Source organism: Artemia franciscana, chromosome 5 (assembly GCF_032884065.1).
Source record: "Artemia franciscana chromosome 5, ASM3288406v1, whole genome shotgun sequence".
NCBI classification, from domain to species: domain Eukaryota; kingdom Metazoa; phylum Arthropoda; class Branchiopoda; order Anostraca; family Artemiidae; genus Artemia; species Artemia franciscana.
The window spans coordinates 22,514,945-22,535,403 of NC_088867.1; the positions used below are offsets into that span (position 1 = coordinate 22,514,945).

At 33.9% G+C, this 20,459-nt stretch overlaps 1 protein-coding gene across 1 annotated transcript in view; it reads right to left on the reverse strand.

Moving 5' to 3' along the window:
• Window positions 1-475: 475 nt before the first annotated feature.
• Window positions 476-20,459, reverse strand: part of LOC136027118 (calcium-activated chloride channel regulator 4-like) — a 50,720-nt gene continuing 30,736 nt past the window's right edge. Inside the window, exons 11-16 of the mRNA XM_065704072.1 lie at window positions 16,482-16,656; window positions 14,039-14,224; window positions 9,095-9,313; window positions 5,905-6,008; window positions 2,839-3,171; window positions 476-1,004 (exon numbers count right to left, since the gene is read on the reverse strand). Coding sequence (XP_065560144.1) covers window positions 672-1,004; window positions 2,839-3,171; window positions 5,905-6,008; window positions 9,095-9,313; window positions 14,039-14,224; window positions 16,482-16,656 — 1,350 coding nt within the window. The 3' untranslated portion in view covers window positions 476-671. The remainder of the gene's footprint in view (window positions 1,005-2,838; window positions 3,172-5,904; window positions 6,009-9,094; window positions 9,314-14,038; window positions 14,225-16,481; window positions 16,657-20,459) is intronic.

Below are 20,459 nucleotides of genomic sequence, written 5' to 3' on the forward strand. Positions count from 1 at the left end.
GACTTCCAGTGTTTGCACGAGACGCATAAAGTGATTAGAATGATCCCACGATCACAATTTCATAGTTGAAAAGGTTTGAAAGATTAGGAAGATAAGTGCGAACCAAGATTAGAATGCTGGAAGCTACAGTGGTCAAGTATGATTCAGAAACGGGGGTGCTCCAAAAGGCAGAAGGGGATTTGCTAGATGTTTCCCAACAGAATCTTCTACGAATTTGTTTTGAGTACCCGTCTGACTGACCGTATTTAAAACCGCATGGTTCTATCACACTTAGAGTTTTTAAGCTGTGATCTTCAAAAAGATCCAAACTCTAAAAACCAACACTCGTCCCCGAACGAGAAGAAAATATCCCTATCCCTAATTCATTTCTTACTCCCTTGGTAGGTCTATTTTTGTAAACTAGGTATTTATTCCAGTAAAAAAAATCAAATGGATTAATTTATATACTAGCGTGAATTTTAAATGCGAAAGTACATATGTGAAACTTTTTTTAATAAACGATATTTCTACAATATACAAAAAGGGGGACATAATTAGAAATTTATCTCTTCATTTATAGACATAAGGCTGTAGGAGGACTAAACTTCGAGAACACGAAAGTACATTAAAACTTTTTTAAATAAATGGCAATTCTACAATAAAAAAGGTCATATTATTAGGAATTTATTTCTTCATTCATAGATGTGAGGCTGTAGGAGAGCTAAAGAGATTAATACAATAATATAAAAGTACGGATCAAATTTTCCTCCAGAATTTTCTGGTTCTTCCGTTGGTGTTGGTTTTGTTGTTGTAACTATTGGCCTTAAAGTGTTAGTGACCGTGGTCTGAGGTACAGTTGTCTCTACTGTGCTAGTTTCTTCCGGGGTCGTCACTGTGGTTGTCGCTTCTGTGGTAGTGGACTGTGTTGTAGTAGTTTCAGGCGTAGTTGTCGTAGATGTTGTGGTTTGAAGAACGGTTGGTGTTACCATCGTAGATACTATTGGCGAAGGTTGACCGTAAAATATCTGTAAAAAGCGGAATTATCTACCGAGTAACAGCAAAGAAAAAAAAAATGTGTCAACTTCAAAAGGCAAAATTTAAACTCTTTTTTTAGGCCTTTTAAAACACAATTTTTTTAAGCAAGAAATGGTTTATTAAAAAATATAAAAATACATGAAGCGAAGCTTCTTTAGGTAAATAATGACTCCGTTTCCTAAATATAAATTAACTTATGAAAGATGGCGACAACAAACCCCGAAATCAAAACAAAAGAACAAAAAAAAAAAAAAAAATAATAATAAAAACCATTCAATACCTCCCATCATAAATCCATCAAACCATAAAAATTCAATAATTTGATTAAGTTAGTTTAAAAGAAACCAGAATTATTTTTTCATATTGGACAGCTAAAATTACTAATTCAATAATTTGAGCAGTTGAACATCCCCTTGATGATACCCTGGAAGTTTCAGATTTATACGGTGAGCCGTACAAAGACATTGCTGATACGCTCTTTTGACAATCTGTATGCACATAGTATGTTCCAATAAATGGTTTGCACACAGTATGTTCCAATATATGGTTTCCAATAATTTGAAAACAATTTGAGTCTTATAATATATATATTTTTTTTTCTGTAATCCCACATAAACTTTTATTTGTGTAAGGAGCAGATTGTTAAAAATTTTGCTGAAAATATGTGCGAGATTTAAAAAAATACTATTTAACAATGCTACAAGAATCCATATTTCTCGTATAAAATACAAGTTTTAGGTAGTACTAACCTTAACACGGGTGACAAATTTGAAATTTACTTGATAGTATGGACATAGGAAATTTCAAATATGACTGATTCTTAAAAAGGTGAGCTGTAAAGACAAGAAAGTACTTCTGAAAACCTACCAATTTTGAGTCATGATTTTGCACAGTAGCGAAAAAATCATCCGCAAATAAATTAGCAAAAATTAAAATCTGATGTGTTAGAAAGTAAAATCTGATTATAAAATAGAGTTAATAAAGTGAATTAGCAAAACGTAATTCAGATACATTTTTTTTTGTTTTAGAAAGTAAGGTGATACTTCAGAATTGAACTGCCAATCGACGCAATCATAGGAGACTCAGTAACTCCGTATATACCAAGTAATTCACCGCTGAAAATTTAGTAACAGACCATTCTTAGCTAGAAATACTGTTTTGTGATAAACAAAAAACTCTGTTTTCTTGATAATCTGGTCAAGTTTATGCAAAACAAATATCGTGAATCAGCACATTGAGGTCTTTTCACCAAAAATTTGATTTCCGATTTCTTCTAATCTTTGATATGTTGCTGTGTAAGTTGCCACTTAACCAATTTAAATATGTTGTAATACATATTTTATAAATATGATGTAATACATATCCCAGAATCCAGCCCTATTTTTACAGTCCTTGGTGCCATTCACCGATAAGTCATGATGAGATAAAAGCAGCACAATACGTATGCTTTCAAACTATAAGCACTCCAAAATGACAGAGTATAACGTGTGTAACTCTAATAAACAAACATAAATTACTGTTTGGAGTTCGCAATATATATATATTCCTAAATAATTCACTTTAACAATTTCAGTAAACGTAAACACACGCAAATAGTACAAAGTACAGATTAATAGTACATTCGTATATGTTAATAAGCCGCTAGTAACTCAAAACAAAATGGTCTAGTGGCAGTTTCAAAGAATCATCAGCAAAGACTTCAACTATGTATCAAAAAGCAATTTTACTATCAAAAATTCCCTGAGTTAGCTTTTATTTCTAACCAAAAATTAGCAAGGTAATCTCAATTCTATTGAGTTTTAAATTTGTAAGATTCGCACTTACTCTACTTGCATTCAGCGTTGACGCCATGACAAAGTAAAACACTTGAGACTCATTTGAATATCCATAAACTGTAAATTCCACCTGCCCAGGCACACCACTTCCATTGTGGCCCAAACTGCCACTGACGATATCTTCTGGACGAACTTCTGTTTCCAAAAACGCAATTGATCCATCTGGTCGAATCAGATCCGCTCGGTTTGTGGAGTATCGAATGGCATAGCCACTTGGAGTCTCAGCACCGTCATATAAGTGTGGTTCAACGAAAGTCATTCGGACAATTGAAGGAGTATCACCTGCTTCGGCATTCAAAACCAAGACACGAGGCGGCAAAAGCTGTAAGAGTAAATTATTAAAAGTAAGCTATTCCTATCAGGACTTATTAATACGTATTTATTTTTCCCAACTCCTACACATGTGAAGGATATAGAAGGTGGTTTACCCCTCCCGGAGATGGTCTGAAGAACCTCAACGATGACAATATTTCCCAATTTGTCCATCTCCCCCTATTATTAATAACACTTTGACCCCCCCCTTAAAGACTTCCTTAGGACCCTCCTTTACCGTATACTCCCTCACCAATAAAATTACTCGTCCTGATTGATCCGACAAGAATATAGACATAAGGATAATTCCCATGGCCTATTCTATCACAGGATAATTACATGAGCATCACACAGAAAAAAGATTAATTTGGAAAATCGATTGGTTTCTGTGCTGTTCTCTTATTTTTATTTCTTTAATTGAAAGACAAATAAAATGGGCCGAACAAAATGATTATGTTAAGGCTGCACATAATAGCCGCAATTACGGACAGGCTACATACATAGCGAGCACATTTAAATCAGACTGCCATTATTGTAACGCTATATAATCCTATGCACTAAAAATACTATCATAACAATAATTTCTCGCACAGTCGCTAATTTAAATTGGTTGATATCGTTCAAGTACTGAGTAAATTATAAGTACTTTGATCCAAGTATATGCTGCAAGTTGTTTAAGGTAATGAGACCATTGATAGGATTACAAATTCCCTATATTGAGGCTATCTCAAGGTCATGCCAAGGGTTGGGGGGGGGTTAAATACCCTTTCCTTTCTATAAGTTCAAGCAATTTCATACAAATACAAGCTTAATACTCAAATGCAAAAGAAGAAGTGTGGGTATTCATTGGCTAAAACTCTTTGGATAGTTAGAGCAATAAAAACAAATAACTGTGTCACTAAAATAAGCATCGCCACTTTTGTCTTTTTTACTGAAGGCTTTTTTCGCCTAATGCAATAGCAAACAGTTGATTCCTTTACCAGTTTTAAATTACTCAAAGACAGCTTTGGAAGACAAAGAAATATTTGTGCCAAGACTATGAATAAAGCTTGGCTTGGAAAAAATGACAGATGCTTAGCCGGAGGAGTGGTTGCTAGGACCGATCTTACGAAGTAACTAAATAAAAAAGACAAAAAAAAAGTTGTTTCGATTAAAAGCAAGGAACAACATTAAAACTTAAAAACGAACAGAAATTGTTCTGTATATGAGGGGGCTGCCCCTTCCTCAATGCTCCCTCTTTACGCTAAAGTTTTGAAGTTCTTTAAAAATACTTCTCATTTAAAATAAGCGGCCACATTAAAAGGTCTCAACTGTCTCATTTAAAGAATCAGGTTAACAATTCAAACTGTAGCGATAAGAGTAAGGGGCAATCCCCCTCATACATAGAATAATTTTTGTTCGTTTAAAGTTTTAATGCTTCTCCTTACTTTTAGTTGAAAAAAACTTGTTTTTTATTTAATTTCTGACCGTTTTTCAGATTATCTCAGGCAATCCTCCCCCCCCCCCTCGTAAGAAAAGTCTACCTAAAAAATATCCATACATTTCCCAATAACAAATACTTTAAGCAAAGAATGGGCAAATTGTATAATTTGCAGCCCTTTCCCAATGTAGTATAGAGGTTCATGTCATCATAGAAGGCATAGTTATTAGACCCTTCAACTATAATGTGAGTCATCGTTGACATCATAGTTGAATGATGTAATTTGATTTGCTGTATTTAATTGTATGATTTTCATTAGCATCGCTTGACTGTTTGGGAGTGTTCCACACTTTTAGAAAATCAGACAAATTTTTCTAGGCTCGTAGCTTTTGATGGGTAACATTAAACTTCATGCACTTTATAGATTTGGAATCGGCATAAAAAGCTAATTCTTTTGGTGCACTTATTATTACCGAAATTTAATATTTTATACTTTCGATCACTATTAGGCTGAATCGCTTCTTACTTACAGTTGATGAAATTTACACAAAAATTTCTGTTCGTTCACAAATTTTAACCTGTTAAATGGCACTACTGTAATCCTATATGGTAAAAGGTTGGGGTTGCATCATTTTTTTCAGAATTTTAAAACGCAAAAAAAGTTTATTTCTAACCATAGCTGCAACATATATACTGGATTATTATTCTGTCAAGAACAAAAAAAATTCAATTGAAGTTGCTGATTTGCCACCCCATGACTTAAACTAAAGGATAACTCTATAATTATGCTAGTACATATTTTAGAGGATATGGTCATTATTGAATTTCCTAGCAAGGTAATTAAAGCAAACATAGTTACTGCGGATAAGCTGGAAAAGAAGTTCACATTAATCTGCGGTTACAAGGAAAACGATAGCGAGAATCACATATATACTAGCCTGCCACGTGCCAAGTAGCAGGGACCTAGTGAAGTTCGCTCTTCTGGTAATAAACGTAATATGAGTTTCTAGAAATGTTGAGGAGTTACAGCTGCTGGCAAATAAAGAAGCTTCAAAAGCTAATTTTCTTTCGAAATAATTAAAGAGAACAGCACCATTTTCGAAAATATGGGCAAAAATTTTTCCTTTTTCCAAAACCACAAAAAAACAAGGGTGCAAAATTCGATGATAGGGTACTCGACGGTGGCAACACTGCCGATGAGTCAATAAATCCTGACCTTCATTTTCAGCGATTAATAGTCGATGAAAGCGAGTTTATAGAACTAAAAAATTAACTGCTAGGCTTATTACATCGCGCATCTGAAAATAAGCATAAAGTACTTACTCGGAATGAAGAGAATTGAACATCTACTGATCTGTAGTAGGGATAGTATCTCTGAAAAAAGGCACTTCGAGCTCCAGTTGAACCAAACGGTGGATAAGGTGAGTCTAAAAAAAACAGCCTATTAAATTAATCGGGGCGAAATAACGATACAGATGATTTATATCTGTATACCTAGGAAAATAAAAAAAATATTAGCAAACGAATAAAAATTCTGCATATCCTGTGATTCACTGTGGGCACAATACAAATCCAATGGAAGGTAGATAAGATGTTTATTCCTAAAAAATTTCGATCACAAGCCCCGCAGGGCCGAATTGGAATTTCGGGGTCAAAAGACAACAAACAGGAAAAAACATCAAACAAAGCATGGTAAAGATTAAAATAATGGTATAACTAATTTAACTATATAAAAACTTACCTTAAAATTGAAACAGATCATTGAAAAAACAAAACAAGGAAAACGAGTGAATATATACAAAAAAAGAAAAAAAAAGCAACACCGGTACAAGTAATAAAGAAAGAAAAACTATTGGGATGTTTTGTTAGTTTTTATAATTTTGGTCAGCAATAACCCGCGAGTGGTGAATCTGGGCGGGAATTGTCTTTTGAGAAAAATTTTTCCCGTGAGAGGGTTTGTTATTGCATTTTTTTTTGCAAAACATAGGTACAGTCCTATGTTTCCATCCATGGATACATAGGACAAGTAACCTTCCACCATGGACAAGTAATCGTATTGTGACAAGTCGGTATGGGATTATCGACCCTAATGAAGCGATCATAGCCCAGATCGCCAGATATAGCTCTAATATTGTTACTCATCCTTGGGCAATTATTTTTTTTTTGTAGTTACATATCCATTTGTTCTTTATTTTTCTTGTGTTTGTGTATTCTTTTGTAGTGTGTTTTTCGCTTTTTTATCTTATACTCCATCTGTTTCTTTTGATGGGAAATAATATACTACTGTACTTAAGCATTGTCCACCTAGATTTTATTTTACAACAAGAGAGTATAAAGCATTATCTTCTTTGAAAATTTTTCAAAGGGCTCTTTTTTGGATGGGTTCAATTTTATCTGATTCTTCCCGGGAAATGCAAGGGTGCCAAACTGAACAAGTATATTCAATTTGAGGGCGGATAAAGGAAATCTGAATCCTTAAAAAATGGAAAGGGGGTGCCAAATTTATTTATGAGCTTAAGGAGGGAGATAGACGCATTAGCTCTATGGATAATATTCTTAACATGGATATCCTACTGTGAATTAGAAGATATTGTGACGCCAAATAATTTAAAGTAGGACTCAGAGTTTCAAGAGAGATAGTATTAAGAAAAAGGACCGAGGAAAAGGGCGGACCAAGGAGAGTATCTTGGGAGTATTCCATTGTGGACAGAAAAGCGATCGGAATAATGATTGTCTAAAACCTATTCTCCTACCCTTCCTCCACCGTACCACCTTCGCAGGGATTTAACAAAGAGGATATTTTCAGGTATTGGCCCAAAAATCCCACGTTAAAAATAGTCTACCCAGTGAAATTTTTTTTTTCAAGTGTTTCCATCAGTCTTCTTTTTTCCATAATTAGAACAAAAGAGTGCTGTTTTTAACTATATAACTATAACAATAACATAACTATAACTATAACTATAACATAACTTTAACTATATAACTATAACAGATTCAAACGAATGTTAAGTTCTATAGCTTGTATATTGTTGCTCAGAGCCTAAGCTCTAACTACAAATTTTCAAAGCATAACAAGGTAGTGTGCGATTAGGGTGGTAAAAATAAAATTATTTTAACGTAACTAACCATGACGCCCAAGGGATTTGCTCTTTATGTAACCGCATGATTCAGTACTGACATTTACGGATGAGTTTCTGCAATGAGGACACATTTTTTATTCTCTTAAGGGGGAGGGGGGGAGGAAACAGCAAAAGTAGGAAAAATACTTTCAAATTAGAAAAAATCACTGAGATAAATCATAAAAATCCTAAGATTTAGAGGAACCCATACCTGAAGTTGCTTCTGGCTGTTTTAGTGGCTATCACGTGTATGCTTAGTGCGAAGCTACATATTCAAATACAAGATTGAGGGTGCCCGCTAAATACTCGTACTAAATCTTTAAAAGATACGTATGGAATGAAAGATACGCTTGAAACTGCTGATTAAAAAAAAATAATCAGCTTTATTCTATAAAATTTACCTTACCTTGAATCACAGCTTGCAGAGATATGAAGATTTTCCATCCAAGAAGAAAAAACTTTAGACCCCCCCCCCCCCCCACACATACACACACACAAATTCGAAATATTTTTGCTCTTCTTTGGTTTACACTTTTTACAATGTAAAATAAAGTTTTTACAATGAAACAATAAACAAGATATGGTGACAATACAGAAAAAAAACAAAAAAAAACAAAAAAAAAAACAAGAGAACCAAACTGCTAAACATTTACTGCTTTTAATCAAATGATTTGAATTCATTTATTTTCTGCTTAATACCTGACAGTAACGTTGATGGGTTGTTTGTTAAAGTATCGTCCTCTTAAAGTTGCAGTATCTTTTTTTCTTTTTGAAGGGAAGAAATTCTTTTTTATTTTACAGTATCCTTTTTCTTGTTTTTATTACTTCTTTTACACTTTCTTATTGTATACGGACGGAGAAAAAATAGTATGTATTTCTACATAATCTGAATGGAAATAATTTGTTATGTTCTATTACAGCTTTCCATTCCACATATTCTGGTTGCAAAAGCAACAAGATAAAACGACCATCAATGCTTCTACTCCTAATCAAAACACAAACACTATTAGTGTATCTTAGACCAGTCCTGTTTATTTTTCTTTTTTTTTGTTGGGTGGGGGGAGGTTCCTGCAGATTAAGTTACAGGAATGGTGAGAGAAATTAAGTTTTTTGGGAAAATATCGACAATATGAACAATTCAGTGTCTCTACCATTAATTTTCAGAAGACTCTTTTATCACGATAGAAAACAAGCCTCTCTTATAGTCAGACTGAACTGGCAGAAGTATTTCTAGATTCGGCGTCGTCAAATATTTTTTTTATTTTTTTCTTCAATATTTTGTTTTAATTGTTTTCTTCAATAGTATTTTTTTCTTCAATATTTTTTTCCAATAAATATTTTTTTTTTACTTTTCCTTACAATAGTTTTTTTATATTCCAAAGAAGAGAATCTACCTTGATTTGGAAGTACAGCTTTTCCATGGACTTGCTGAACAAACTGGATTTGCTGTTGCTGAACGAACTGTACTTCAAGAGACGCAGCAGAAGGTGTATTTGTAAACGAACACTCAGGGGGTTTTGGAGATAATGCTTCAATGGAGATATGATGCATTCCCTTCTCAGTGGGACTGAATATATTAGAATATACACCATCGTTGTCTTCAATATCAATATCTAAAGAGGAAAGACGAATAAAAGTGAAGTATGTGCTTGTTTTATCAAAAAGAACACGAGAAATCTAAAAAAAGAAAGTAACTAAACTACGAAGTGAAATAATAAACAAAAGTATCTAAATTAATGATAGCTAAAGCGGGAGCAAACAGAGATAGAAAAAGTGATGAAAGTAGAGCCAAAATTTATAAAGAACGAATTTCCACCTGTTCCAGCTTAGCAGAATTTATTTCAAACGTAGATTATTTAAGTTGGATTAGCCTAGATCAAGTTCACGGTAATTTGAACAAGAATTGTTTCCTGGATATTCATTTGATAATGCAAGCGCTCTTAATGAGGTTCACTCAAAGCCCCACCTTTGGATTTTGAATAAATATAGTTCTTGCAGTTCAGCCCACAGATAATGCAAACCTAGAAGAATAGCGGCATCAGAGTAAGAAACCAGACCGGTGTATAATGTCTATAAACTATGTATTGCTTTTCTACTTTTTGAATTTTCAAAATAACCTCCTTTCGAAAATTTCATGGAAAGAAATTGAAAAAAATTGTCCCCTCCAGGTTTTGAAAAATAGATTTTGTCCTTATTGACATTTTCGTGAATTGACGCCACTGTGTTAGAATTGCTATTTTGGAATCTTATCATCTTCTGTTTTAAAGTATTTAGAATAAATAGTTAGAGATCTTAATGAGAAGCAAACTGGACTTAAATTTTCCTGCAATATTAATATCTAATGATCTTTTTTTTTTTACCCCAGATATTTCAGAGGTCTGACTAATCAAGTTCTTCTTGGCCTTTTTCATTTTCCCCTTCTGAAATGGCCACCAATATTAAAGCGAGGTAATGTGAATCAAAATAAAAAAAAGATTAATTAGGTCAGTTTCATGTATTAGCATGCCATCTATTTTAACAGTAAAAACTGTCGATGTCGTATGCATAAAACTAATGAATCTGGTAGCTAAAAGACAACGAAAGGTTATATTCAGAATTTCCATAAGCAGTAAGAGCGTGTGGCTGTTTTTCCTTAAAAATTATCATTGTGCTGCTTTATGTAACGCATGTTTTATGAAACTAGGCATTAAAATCAGGTATTACTTGATTATAATAAAAATTAACTGTAACAAAATAACGCCCCAAATTTGATAACTATTCGTTTAAAATTGGTTGGACTTGTTAAATAAATATATATATAGAAAAAGTCAGGCGAAAAATCTATAATATGATAATGTAAACGTAACTTTTTTAGGACCATAATGTTAAAAATAATAAATTTTTTTGCTAAACCATAATGAAAACATTACAAACACAATATCCTTGGTACATATGCACAAGCTTATCTAGGATTTTTGTTCGGTGAGGGGAAGGAGTGCAAAAATAAATTAAAAATAACACATCAAACATTTGTTCATGTGCATTTTTGTTACGTTTTACGAATTGAACGAAAATTTAGGGGAGCAGGAGGTGGAGAGAGTTCAAAGTTTCAAACCCTGTTGCCCCCCTCCCTGGATGCGGCCTTGTCTACTGCAACACTGCCACTAGTTAAACTACACTCCAAGATTTCCTCTTTATATTATTCTGAGGTTTTTCAAGGATCTAATGCTCTTCAGCTTTCTAGTTCATTTGATTTGTCTCATTCCAATGGAAAATACCTTTCAGAACCCTTACACATAGCAAGAAAAGTTCTGTCTGAGTGTCGTAATTATAAAGGCAGTAGCTTGGTTTCGTAGGGAGCATATTACTTAGCATCATGACAATTATTAAACTAAAAGATATGTAGATAAAGTTTCGAGAGAAGAACAGTGTGGTTTCAGGAAGTGGAGAGGATGTGAACAAACTTCTACTTATAGATTATTAATTAAGAAGTGCCTGTATCATAAGACTCTTTTAGTTCTCATTTTTATACGTTATGAACAGACATTTGATTCTGCTGATAGAAAAGTTTTAGCGAAGGATATTGATGTTTTTAGTGAAGAGAGTGAAGTCAGGGAGATCTCATTATGTTTCGAATGCTGGTACTTCTTCCTCTATTTTGCCTATATTGAAAGGTGTCCTAAAGGGCTCTGTGCTTGGGCCATTTTGTTTTTAATTTACATCAATGATCTTCCTGATGGTCTTCATCCCCATGTTCACCCTGCTCTTTACCGTATGAGAGACGTACAGGAGCCAATCACCCTGACTTATGGGAACGATATTATACCACAACCTACTCTGGTGAAATTTCTTAGTATGTTTCTTGAGTGTTTTCTTTCTTTGAAACCGCATGTAACTCACACCCGTTCCCTTATCCTTAACCAGTCTTCAATGTTGCACCGAGTTAACTCATTTCTTCCTCCAGATTTTATGCTTTCCCTTTATTATGCTTTTATTTTTCCTTAACTTTCTTATTGCTGTTCTGTCTGGGGTAGTATTAATAAATCTCTTCTCTTCTTACTTCAAAGAGCCGAAAACATTTCACGGACAGGCTCAGGTAGGTGCTCTACTTCTTTACGTAGTTCTTTTCGCAGATCTCCGGAAGTCCCTCTATTTCTTTCTGCAAAGGCAGTTTTTCGCTGGGTCTTTCCAGTTTAGTAATTTCTTTCTCTCTCCTTTGTTTTTATTTTTCCTGTTCTCTCTTTTCCTATTGTTTCTCCTTTTTGGAATTATTCCCCAACTGATCTCTCTCCTATTGTTTTTAAAATTGTTTTCAGGAATTTTCTTAACTTTAAAAATCTTTGTTTATTTTTTTTTCTGATGTTCTATTGTCAACTTGGTCGTTCCTTTTTCTCTGATTTCTTGGTTTCTATTTGTTTCTATTTATTATAATTACTACCAGATTTTTTTTCATACTGTATGAACGTTTAGTAGTGTAGTTTGTTTTAGTAGTGTAGTAGTGAAAGTTAAGTTTAGTACTGTAGTGTTTATTCTCCTTCATCTCTGTTTCATATGTATTGTTTGATTTAGGGTATTATTTATGGTTCTTTTAGTGCTCTAGTATTGTGTTGTATGGCCATAATAAACAAAGCTTCTTGGGCCGAATAACTAAACGTAACTTTTTTACTTTTGTAATAGTGTTTTAGCATTAATAAAATGATTTGATTGAGATCCCATCCTTACGCAGTATACCAGATATCTACATTAACGTGATTAGTGCTGCGTATGAGAACAATATTGCTGCGGTCAAGGTAGGAAGTGGGGTTAGTAGCTGGTCTGGTTCTGGGTCAGGAGTTAAACATGGCTGTGTCGTATCCCCATTTAAAAGCCATATCCAGGGAGAGGAAATACGGGGTGTGAACCTCAGCCTCCCCCCTCAAAACATTGTCCGGCCCATATAAACGCAATAAAATACATTTAAGCAAATTTTTGATGCGTCTTTTTAAGTTTTTTTTTGTAGCCCCCCCCCCCCCCAACCGTATACGACTGTAAGGGGCCATATAAAAAAATCCTGAATACGGCCCTGCCCATGTATATGGGTTATATTAATGAACTTTGTCCTAAAAAGCAGCAGGAAGGGCTATGGGAGAGCACCAGGTTAAATGGGAAGGTAAAATTCTGCTATACTTAAATTTGAAAATCATTTAACTGTCCTTGATAAAAATTGTTGGCGGAATGAATGAATTTTCGGAGGTTTCGAGAATTTAGAGTATGTTCAGAGAAAAATAGGTCTGAAAATTTATGTTAAGAAGACTACTTCACTTAGACAAGCAATAAATGGAAGTGAAGAGTTGACGCTGAGATCACTGGGGCCGAGGAAGATTTATTAAATGTTTTCCAGAGGGATTGACTACGGATAGTTAAATGTACCCATTCGACTGACCTTATGTCTAATAACAAGCAGTGCGAAACATGTGATTCTATTCAACTTTCCAGGGGTATTGTAAAACAAAGGTCGGGACGGCTGGAATACGTTTATTGGATGGTAGTTTGCCAAATATTGTACGTTTGGAAATCCATCAGGGCGCAACTGAAAAGCGGGCACCCCCAATGGGGTGGAAAGAGGTTATAAGGAAGTGTTTAAAGGAAATTGGAACTTCTTGAGAGGGAAAAAAGTGAATCTTCATATATATTGGTATAGAAGAGGAGTATGAACAGTTGCGTTCGCCTCAGAGGACTTCGTGCTGCAGTGAGCTGTTAGTAGTAGTTCTATCAATAAATGGAGAAAAAAAGGCTACTTGGATACCAAATTAGGGCATTCTTTTAATAGTATAGAAGCCAAAAAAAATTTCCGTTGAAAATTACCTTACCCAGGAATGGAAGGTATTATTACTTGGTCATACCAAATGAGAGATTTATTAGATTTTATTAATATTTATTGTTATTACTTAATATTGTATGACATAATTATATACTACTAATGATATTATAACATCCATTATGTATTGTTATTAATTACTAACTAATAACAAGATTTTTTGGATTTTGGCAAAACCCAAGGGCGACAGAACAAAAAAAGAAAACCAGTATCGTATATACTTATATGAGAAGGGTAACTGTCTTGCCGCGCTCGCCTGAAAAAGGAAAATTGTCCCTAAAATATCAAATTCAAAAAAGATACTCACTTCTGAGCATCGAACAGCCCACTGACTTTCATTAAAAAAAAGTGTATCGAGAAACCGTTACCCGTTCTATAGCATCACATGACTGTTTTGAGATTAGCAATTTTCTAGGTGTTATGGATACTTAGCAATTATATAAGGTTACATTCTTATTAATTAAATGTATTAAACTGACTGCAGGTCAACAAAAACTATTACCATAATAAGTCAGAGGGCCAGACGGACGCTCATCATATAACTTGATGCGTGTCTGGGCTCCGTTCGGTTGTGTAATAGTCGCATACACATCTAGTCCTCTTACCACATTCAATCCGTTGAAAAAATAGGCGAAAATACCGAAAGGCCGATATGGTGTTGTGCTGACTGCAGCTACGTTATTCACATCTGTAAAAGGCAAGTGAAACTAATTAGCAGATAAGCCTATAGAAATTAGGGTGATCTGAGCAAAAATCAAGCAAATCTACTTTTTACATGTTTTGCAATTTTAGCATATAACTTCGTTTATAACGAAAAAAAAAACTTTTTTTATCAGCGAACGATGAGTTTCTTTGAAAAAAAGACAAGTTAACAAAGCTTGTTCTAAAATTATTTAAAGCACTGCACATACTGAAAGTCAACTCGTATTCAAAGCAAACGCATTTTTTTTTTTTTTTTTTTGAAGCTAACATGGGCTAAAACTTTATCTCGGTTAATCGAAAATTTATGTAAGTTCGTTGTCTAGTAGGATCCCAGTGTAAAAAAGAAATTAAAAAAAAAAAGGTTTACCTAACAGCGCGGCCAAAAAGGGTCGCGAGCGGCTTGAAACTTACATCCGTAAGTCACTGGACCGAGAAGACCCTAATGCAAAAAAAGGTTGGAAGTGTTGGTCCCCTGAAAACAGGTCAAAATTTTTGGTTTCTTGACATTTTAAAACTTATATCAGGCCAAGGAGACTCTTAATATATATATATATATATATATATATATATATATATATATATATATATATATATATAAAAAGAAAAAATGGAAACTAATTAGGTTCGCCCAAAAATGGGCAAATTTCTAATCTTTAATTTTTGATTGATGCTCAATCAAACTAGAACAAAAGAGTTACTGGCTTAGAAGGTTTTTGATCATCTAAGAGCAAACGACTGAAAGATTCATGCCGCATTGGAACGTAGATAGATATTTAAGTTTCCTTTCGGCTTGGAAACTACATCTGTAAATAACTAGACAAAGAGGATTCCAATACAGAAAGAAAAATTGATTTTAGCTGTATGGATTTTCGACACCCCCAGAAAAGGCCTGTAATTTATTTTTACCTCTTATTGAACTGAAACTTACGGGGCATGTCGGTTAAGACAAAAAATTTTGAAACAAATTTGGTGCATTGATTTGTGACGTCCCAAAATTGGCCGACAAATTTTATTTTCTCAGTTTAATGTAAGCTACAAAAAATACAGCCTGCTCTAAGGTGGTTCAAATTGGTCCTATGAATAAACACAGCAAATTTTGAGAAAAAATGGTTAGATTAATTGACAATGCAAAAGCATGTGCAAAAAATGACTTTTCTCCGAATGGCTTGAAACTTGTAGGATATGTAGAAAAGAAAAAGGTGACCTTAATGATGACAATGATGAGTCAAAGTCTGGTTGCATTGACTCTTGATGCCTGAAACAGACCAATTGTTTTTTTCTATGATCGGCTTGTAACTTAACGGGCATGTATACTGGGAAAAACAAACCAAAGAGGACAAACATTTTGAAAAAAGAAGGTTTTTGTTTTATTGTAACGCCCAAAAATGTGCAAAACGAACAAGAACATTCGAACTTTGCCTGATATTCAAATTGTAATCCGACGTTTGTTTCTTAAGCATAAAATACTAAAAAAAAAAGCCTCAAATGTGCAAAACTGAATTTCTCCAATTAGCTTGAAACTTTCAGGGGGCCTAGTTTCGGCCTATAAAACTACAACGAGGAAAAGTAACTATGATAGAAAAATTAGTGATGTAACGCAATAATTATACTTTTTTCTCACTGATCACTGCAAAACCTCAACGGCACGTAGAGATGGCCAAGGGAAGGTCAATGAAGATACAAAATTTTCGGAACAAGTTTAGTTTTAAGGCATCAAAACAAACTCCATTTAGTAGAGACCTAGACATGTAATTATTCAAATACACTAATTGTCACAAGAAATAAGAACATGAAAAGATGGTTTAACTGAATGGTAGATTAATTAACGTCTCTTTTCAAAGGTGTCTACCGACCCTCTTCCACCCCCAACCCAAGAATGAAAATATTATCGAAAACTTAGGGTTCGAAACTGCAGCTCACAATGTGAAATAACATTCGAACTGTGCCTGAAATTCAAATTGTAATCCAACGTTTGTTTCTTAAGCAGAAAATACAAAAAAAAAGCCTCACAAATATTCCCAAGACTAACCCGTAACAAAGCTATGTCAATTAAAAAACTAGCACAATTGGTTAAAAAGATTTCAAGTAAAAAAGCTGTTAAAAAAAGAAGCAGATAACAAAATAAACTTAAAAGAGTCTGCAAACAATCTTATTGTAATAGGGTATTCTGTTGGTACATACTGCTAATGAATAAAATACCGGTTCACCTATAGCTACGATGTCAAAAAAGAAACGTCACTTACCAGAAGTCCACAGCTCACACTCATGAATGGCACCTGATTTTGTAGGACCTCCTAAGCCCGGGGGATCTTCGTTTCTTAGATGGCGTGATAGAGCATGGACTTTAACCTCTTCTTGTCCAGCATTACGAATGCTGTAGCACCAGGAAGCTCTACTAATCTCCATTTTTTCTAATTTCTATAAACAGACAATATCAAGTACAATTCATTTCGAAGAATTTAGAATACACTGAGCCACTATAAAAGCTTATTAGGCCTATTTCCCGCCTGTTCCTCTAACAACATTTTTTTCTGTAAGTGGTGTAGCGAGGGCTTCGGGCCACCCGGTGAAGTAAAATTACCTGTCGTCCCTGGAAGATAAATCAGACATGATAGTCTGACACAATTTTGTTCGCTAAAAATGAGTTTCACGGTAGCCACAGTCATATCTGCAGTGTACCCAAACCAGCAAAGAGGGAATGCGACCCATTAGGAAATTAAACTTAAAATTCGGGTTTAGAAGAGATTGTACAAAGAGATTAATTAAAAATAAAATTCAGATTAAGATAAAGTCAAGGTTGTTGAACTGAACTGTTTACTTAGATCTTATTGGCAAGAAACATGATCTGCGTAATCCTGAGAGGAGGCCAGAAAACTCCCCAAGTAGGGTCGGACTTGAATATTAAGTTTACTATTGAATATGCCATATTCAATCCTAATCTTTATATGCCCAATTTTACACTCCAAAACCAAAAACAGCCAAAAAACATTTTTTCCCAGGAGTAACATCTCAATATAACCACTAAAACTCCCCAAGAAGGGTCGGACTTGAACATCAAGTTTCCTATTGAATATGCAATATTCAATCCTATTCTTTATATGTCATTTTTTACACTCCAAAACCAAAAACAGTCAAAAAACATTTTCCCCATGGTTAGCACCTCAATATAACCACTAAATCTTTCTTTCTCCCACATATTAGTAAACTTAATCATCAAGTTCCATTATTCATGCTTTCTTTCATATTTCATATTTCTTATTCATTTCTCCATGATTAGTAAACTTAATCATCAAGTATCATTATTCATGCAATATTCCTTATAGTACTTTATCTAAAAAAAAAAGGATAAAGATCCTCCTGATCTGTTGCAGCTGCATAAAGCGTCGAATTTACGTTTCAGTTGCTTGGCTTTTTTACATGAACAAGTAGTAAATTTGTCACCAATCCTTGGTGCAACAGGGATCGAACCTCGGGCCCCGTGTTCCTAAACACAGCATCAATAATCCACTGTGCTAAAACAAGGTTGCTCCTTTATTTGATTCTTCATATCTCTAGACGACAAAAGGAGAGTGTCCAGTTTCATAGAGATTTTTCTAGATATGATTGGGAGCTTAGGAAAAGACTTGTTGAAGAAGTGAAGCATAGAAGTGAGGCTGGTGAGACTGGTTTGGTTATTTGTGACTTGTTGATTGTTTCAAAAAACAATGTCCTGGGCACTTGACACCCACCCAAGGCTTCCCAATACATGGGACAATAGCTTTGACTCCTGCTCTTGTAAATAGTTCAAAGTTTTTGAGTTCTAGTGTTGTTAGTGATGTAAGTTTATCTAGTTATTCATCCTGTGTTTCTCCTGATGATAAATGACTTTACAGTACATAGCGATGCAATGTTAAATATTCATTTTCGACTTGAAATATCGTCATTTTTTCCTTTTCTTAAATGTTCTTTTGATTAATACAGATCTTTATACGTAGGATGCCAGACATATATTCATATATGAAAAGGTGATAGGATCCAGGCTAACTGATTACGTTGAAAATAATACAATTCTTATAAATACTCAATTTGGTTTTAGAAAAAAAATGTCCACAGAAATGGCAACCATTAAACTTGTTGACTGGGTAAATACGTCGTTTGAAGCGGGTCTGATTCCAGCTGCCTTATTCCTGGATTTGAAAAAGGCTTTTGATACGATTGACCATAAACAGTTATTACTTGAGCTGGAAAAAATCGGTGCTACCGGAAAGAGTTTGTCTTGGTTTGAATCTTATTTAAGTGACCGAAAGCAGGTTGTGGTGAATGGGTGTTTTACTTCTGAAGCTAGTACGATAACTTGCGGAGTACCCCAGGGCTCTATACTAGGTCCTCTTTTATTTTTAATATTTATTGATCGGATTAAGTATTATTTGTCAGAGGCTGGTATAATCCTTTTTGCAGACGATACTCTTTTACTTGTAGCTGCTCCATCAGTTGATCTACTTTTTGATAAAATGATAAAGGCAATGACCGAGTTTATTGAGTGGGCAAATTTCAATCTTTTGACATTAAATTATAATAAAACTAACTACATTCTATTTTCTCGGATATCTAGTATTGAAACTAATTTAGAATTAATAATAAACGGAAATCAAATAAAAAGAGTAAAGGTAACAAAGTATTTAGGTTTTATGATTGATGAAAATCTATCATGGAAAACACATTCAAATATTATAGCTTCAAAGTTGTCCAGATCTCTGGGTGTGCTTCGCCGAGTTAAAAACCTAGTGTCCTATAAAATTCTTCGGTTACTTTATTTTGCTATTTTTTACCCGTATATTTGCTATGGTTGCTCTTTATGGGCTAGTAATTTTGTATCATGTTATAAAAAAATCCAAAAAATCCAAAATAAAGCCGTTAAACTTTTATCACCTAAAACTTTATTTACTCATAATATTAATGAACTTTATACTAAGAATCAACTTTTTGATATTTCAAAAACAAGAGACTACCAAGTTAGTATTTTCACATATAAATTTATTAATAATATACTTCCCTCTTCTTTCGAAAATTTTTTCTCCATTAATAGTGATCTTCATAGCCACAATACACGAGGGGCATCAAATCTGGTACACCCATTTAGAAATACGGCTAGAGCTTCTTTCGTGATTAGAAATTTTGCCCCCTCTGTGTGGGATATTATTCCAATTGAAATAAGAAATTCGAGTCATTTGGCTTCCTTCAAAGCTGTTGTTAAGAGATTCTTCCTTGCAAAAGCATAGTATGGTAATGATGCAAAAGTATAGTAATAATACGTGAGTGTCATAAGTAGAATCTTTGTATGTAGTAATATGTAGAGTAGAGATGACTGCCACCTGCTGCCAACAAGCCCAAAGGGGCTTTCTTAGCAGGTGCAGCAAAATGTTGTGTATACATGTTTTTGAAATAAATTAATCTAATCTAATCTAATCTAATCTATTCCACAACGTCGTTATTATTCCAATATAGTTGAGTTTGTAAAAAGTCAGGGCCTTTTGCATTATGAACATTCTTAATAATGAAATGACTATTGAATCGAGCGCAGCGATCTCCTGTTAAGGAAGCCTTTTTTTTGTAAACATGAAACGTTTTGCCACTGTATTTTAAATTGCATGTTATAACTTATTTCTGTTTAACTAAATAAGACCAATAACCTACTTTTGGAAACGGAACTGTGGTTTCGCTTCTAAAAACTGTTTCTCTAATTGAAGGCCTTAATTCTATATTTTTTTTTTTTACTTTTTTTTTACACTTAGGCCTCTGTTCTCCGATCTCAATACAAAAACCCTAAATATCGGTTCTATTGAACATCATACACTTAAGATTACAAATGACATTCAAAAAAGAAATTAGGTTAGTATATATACAAACATATATCGATGGTATAACTCTTAATTTTCGGATCATCAAAAGATTGAATTTGATTTTAGCCAAAAATATCTGTTAATATCAGTTTGATTACGGAACAACATACCTTATCTGTGTTTATGGATTGCAAAAATTTAAATAAGACCCTTCCAGAGTCTTGATTTTCGTCAAAAAAATATTTGGACTTAGAAAAAGGAAAATTTGTGGAATCTAGAAAGTTATAGTTAGTGGGAAACAAAACGTTTTTGTCTACATCTTTTTTTTTCTCGCTTAGTTTGACTATCGTAGTTAAATTATTTTGCCCGCGTGTTAGACTTGAAAAATTTTCATAGTATTAC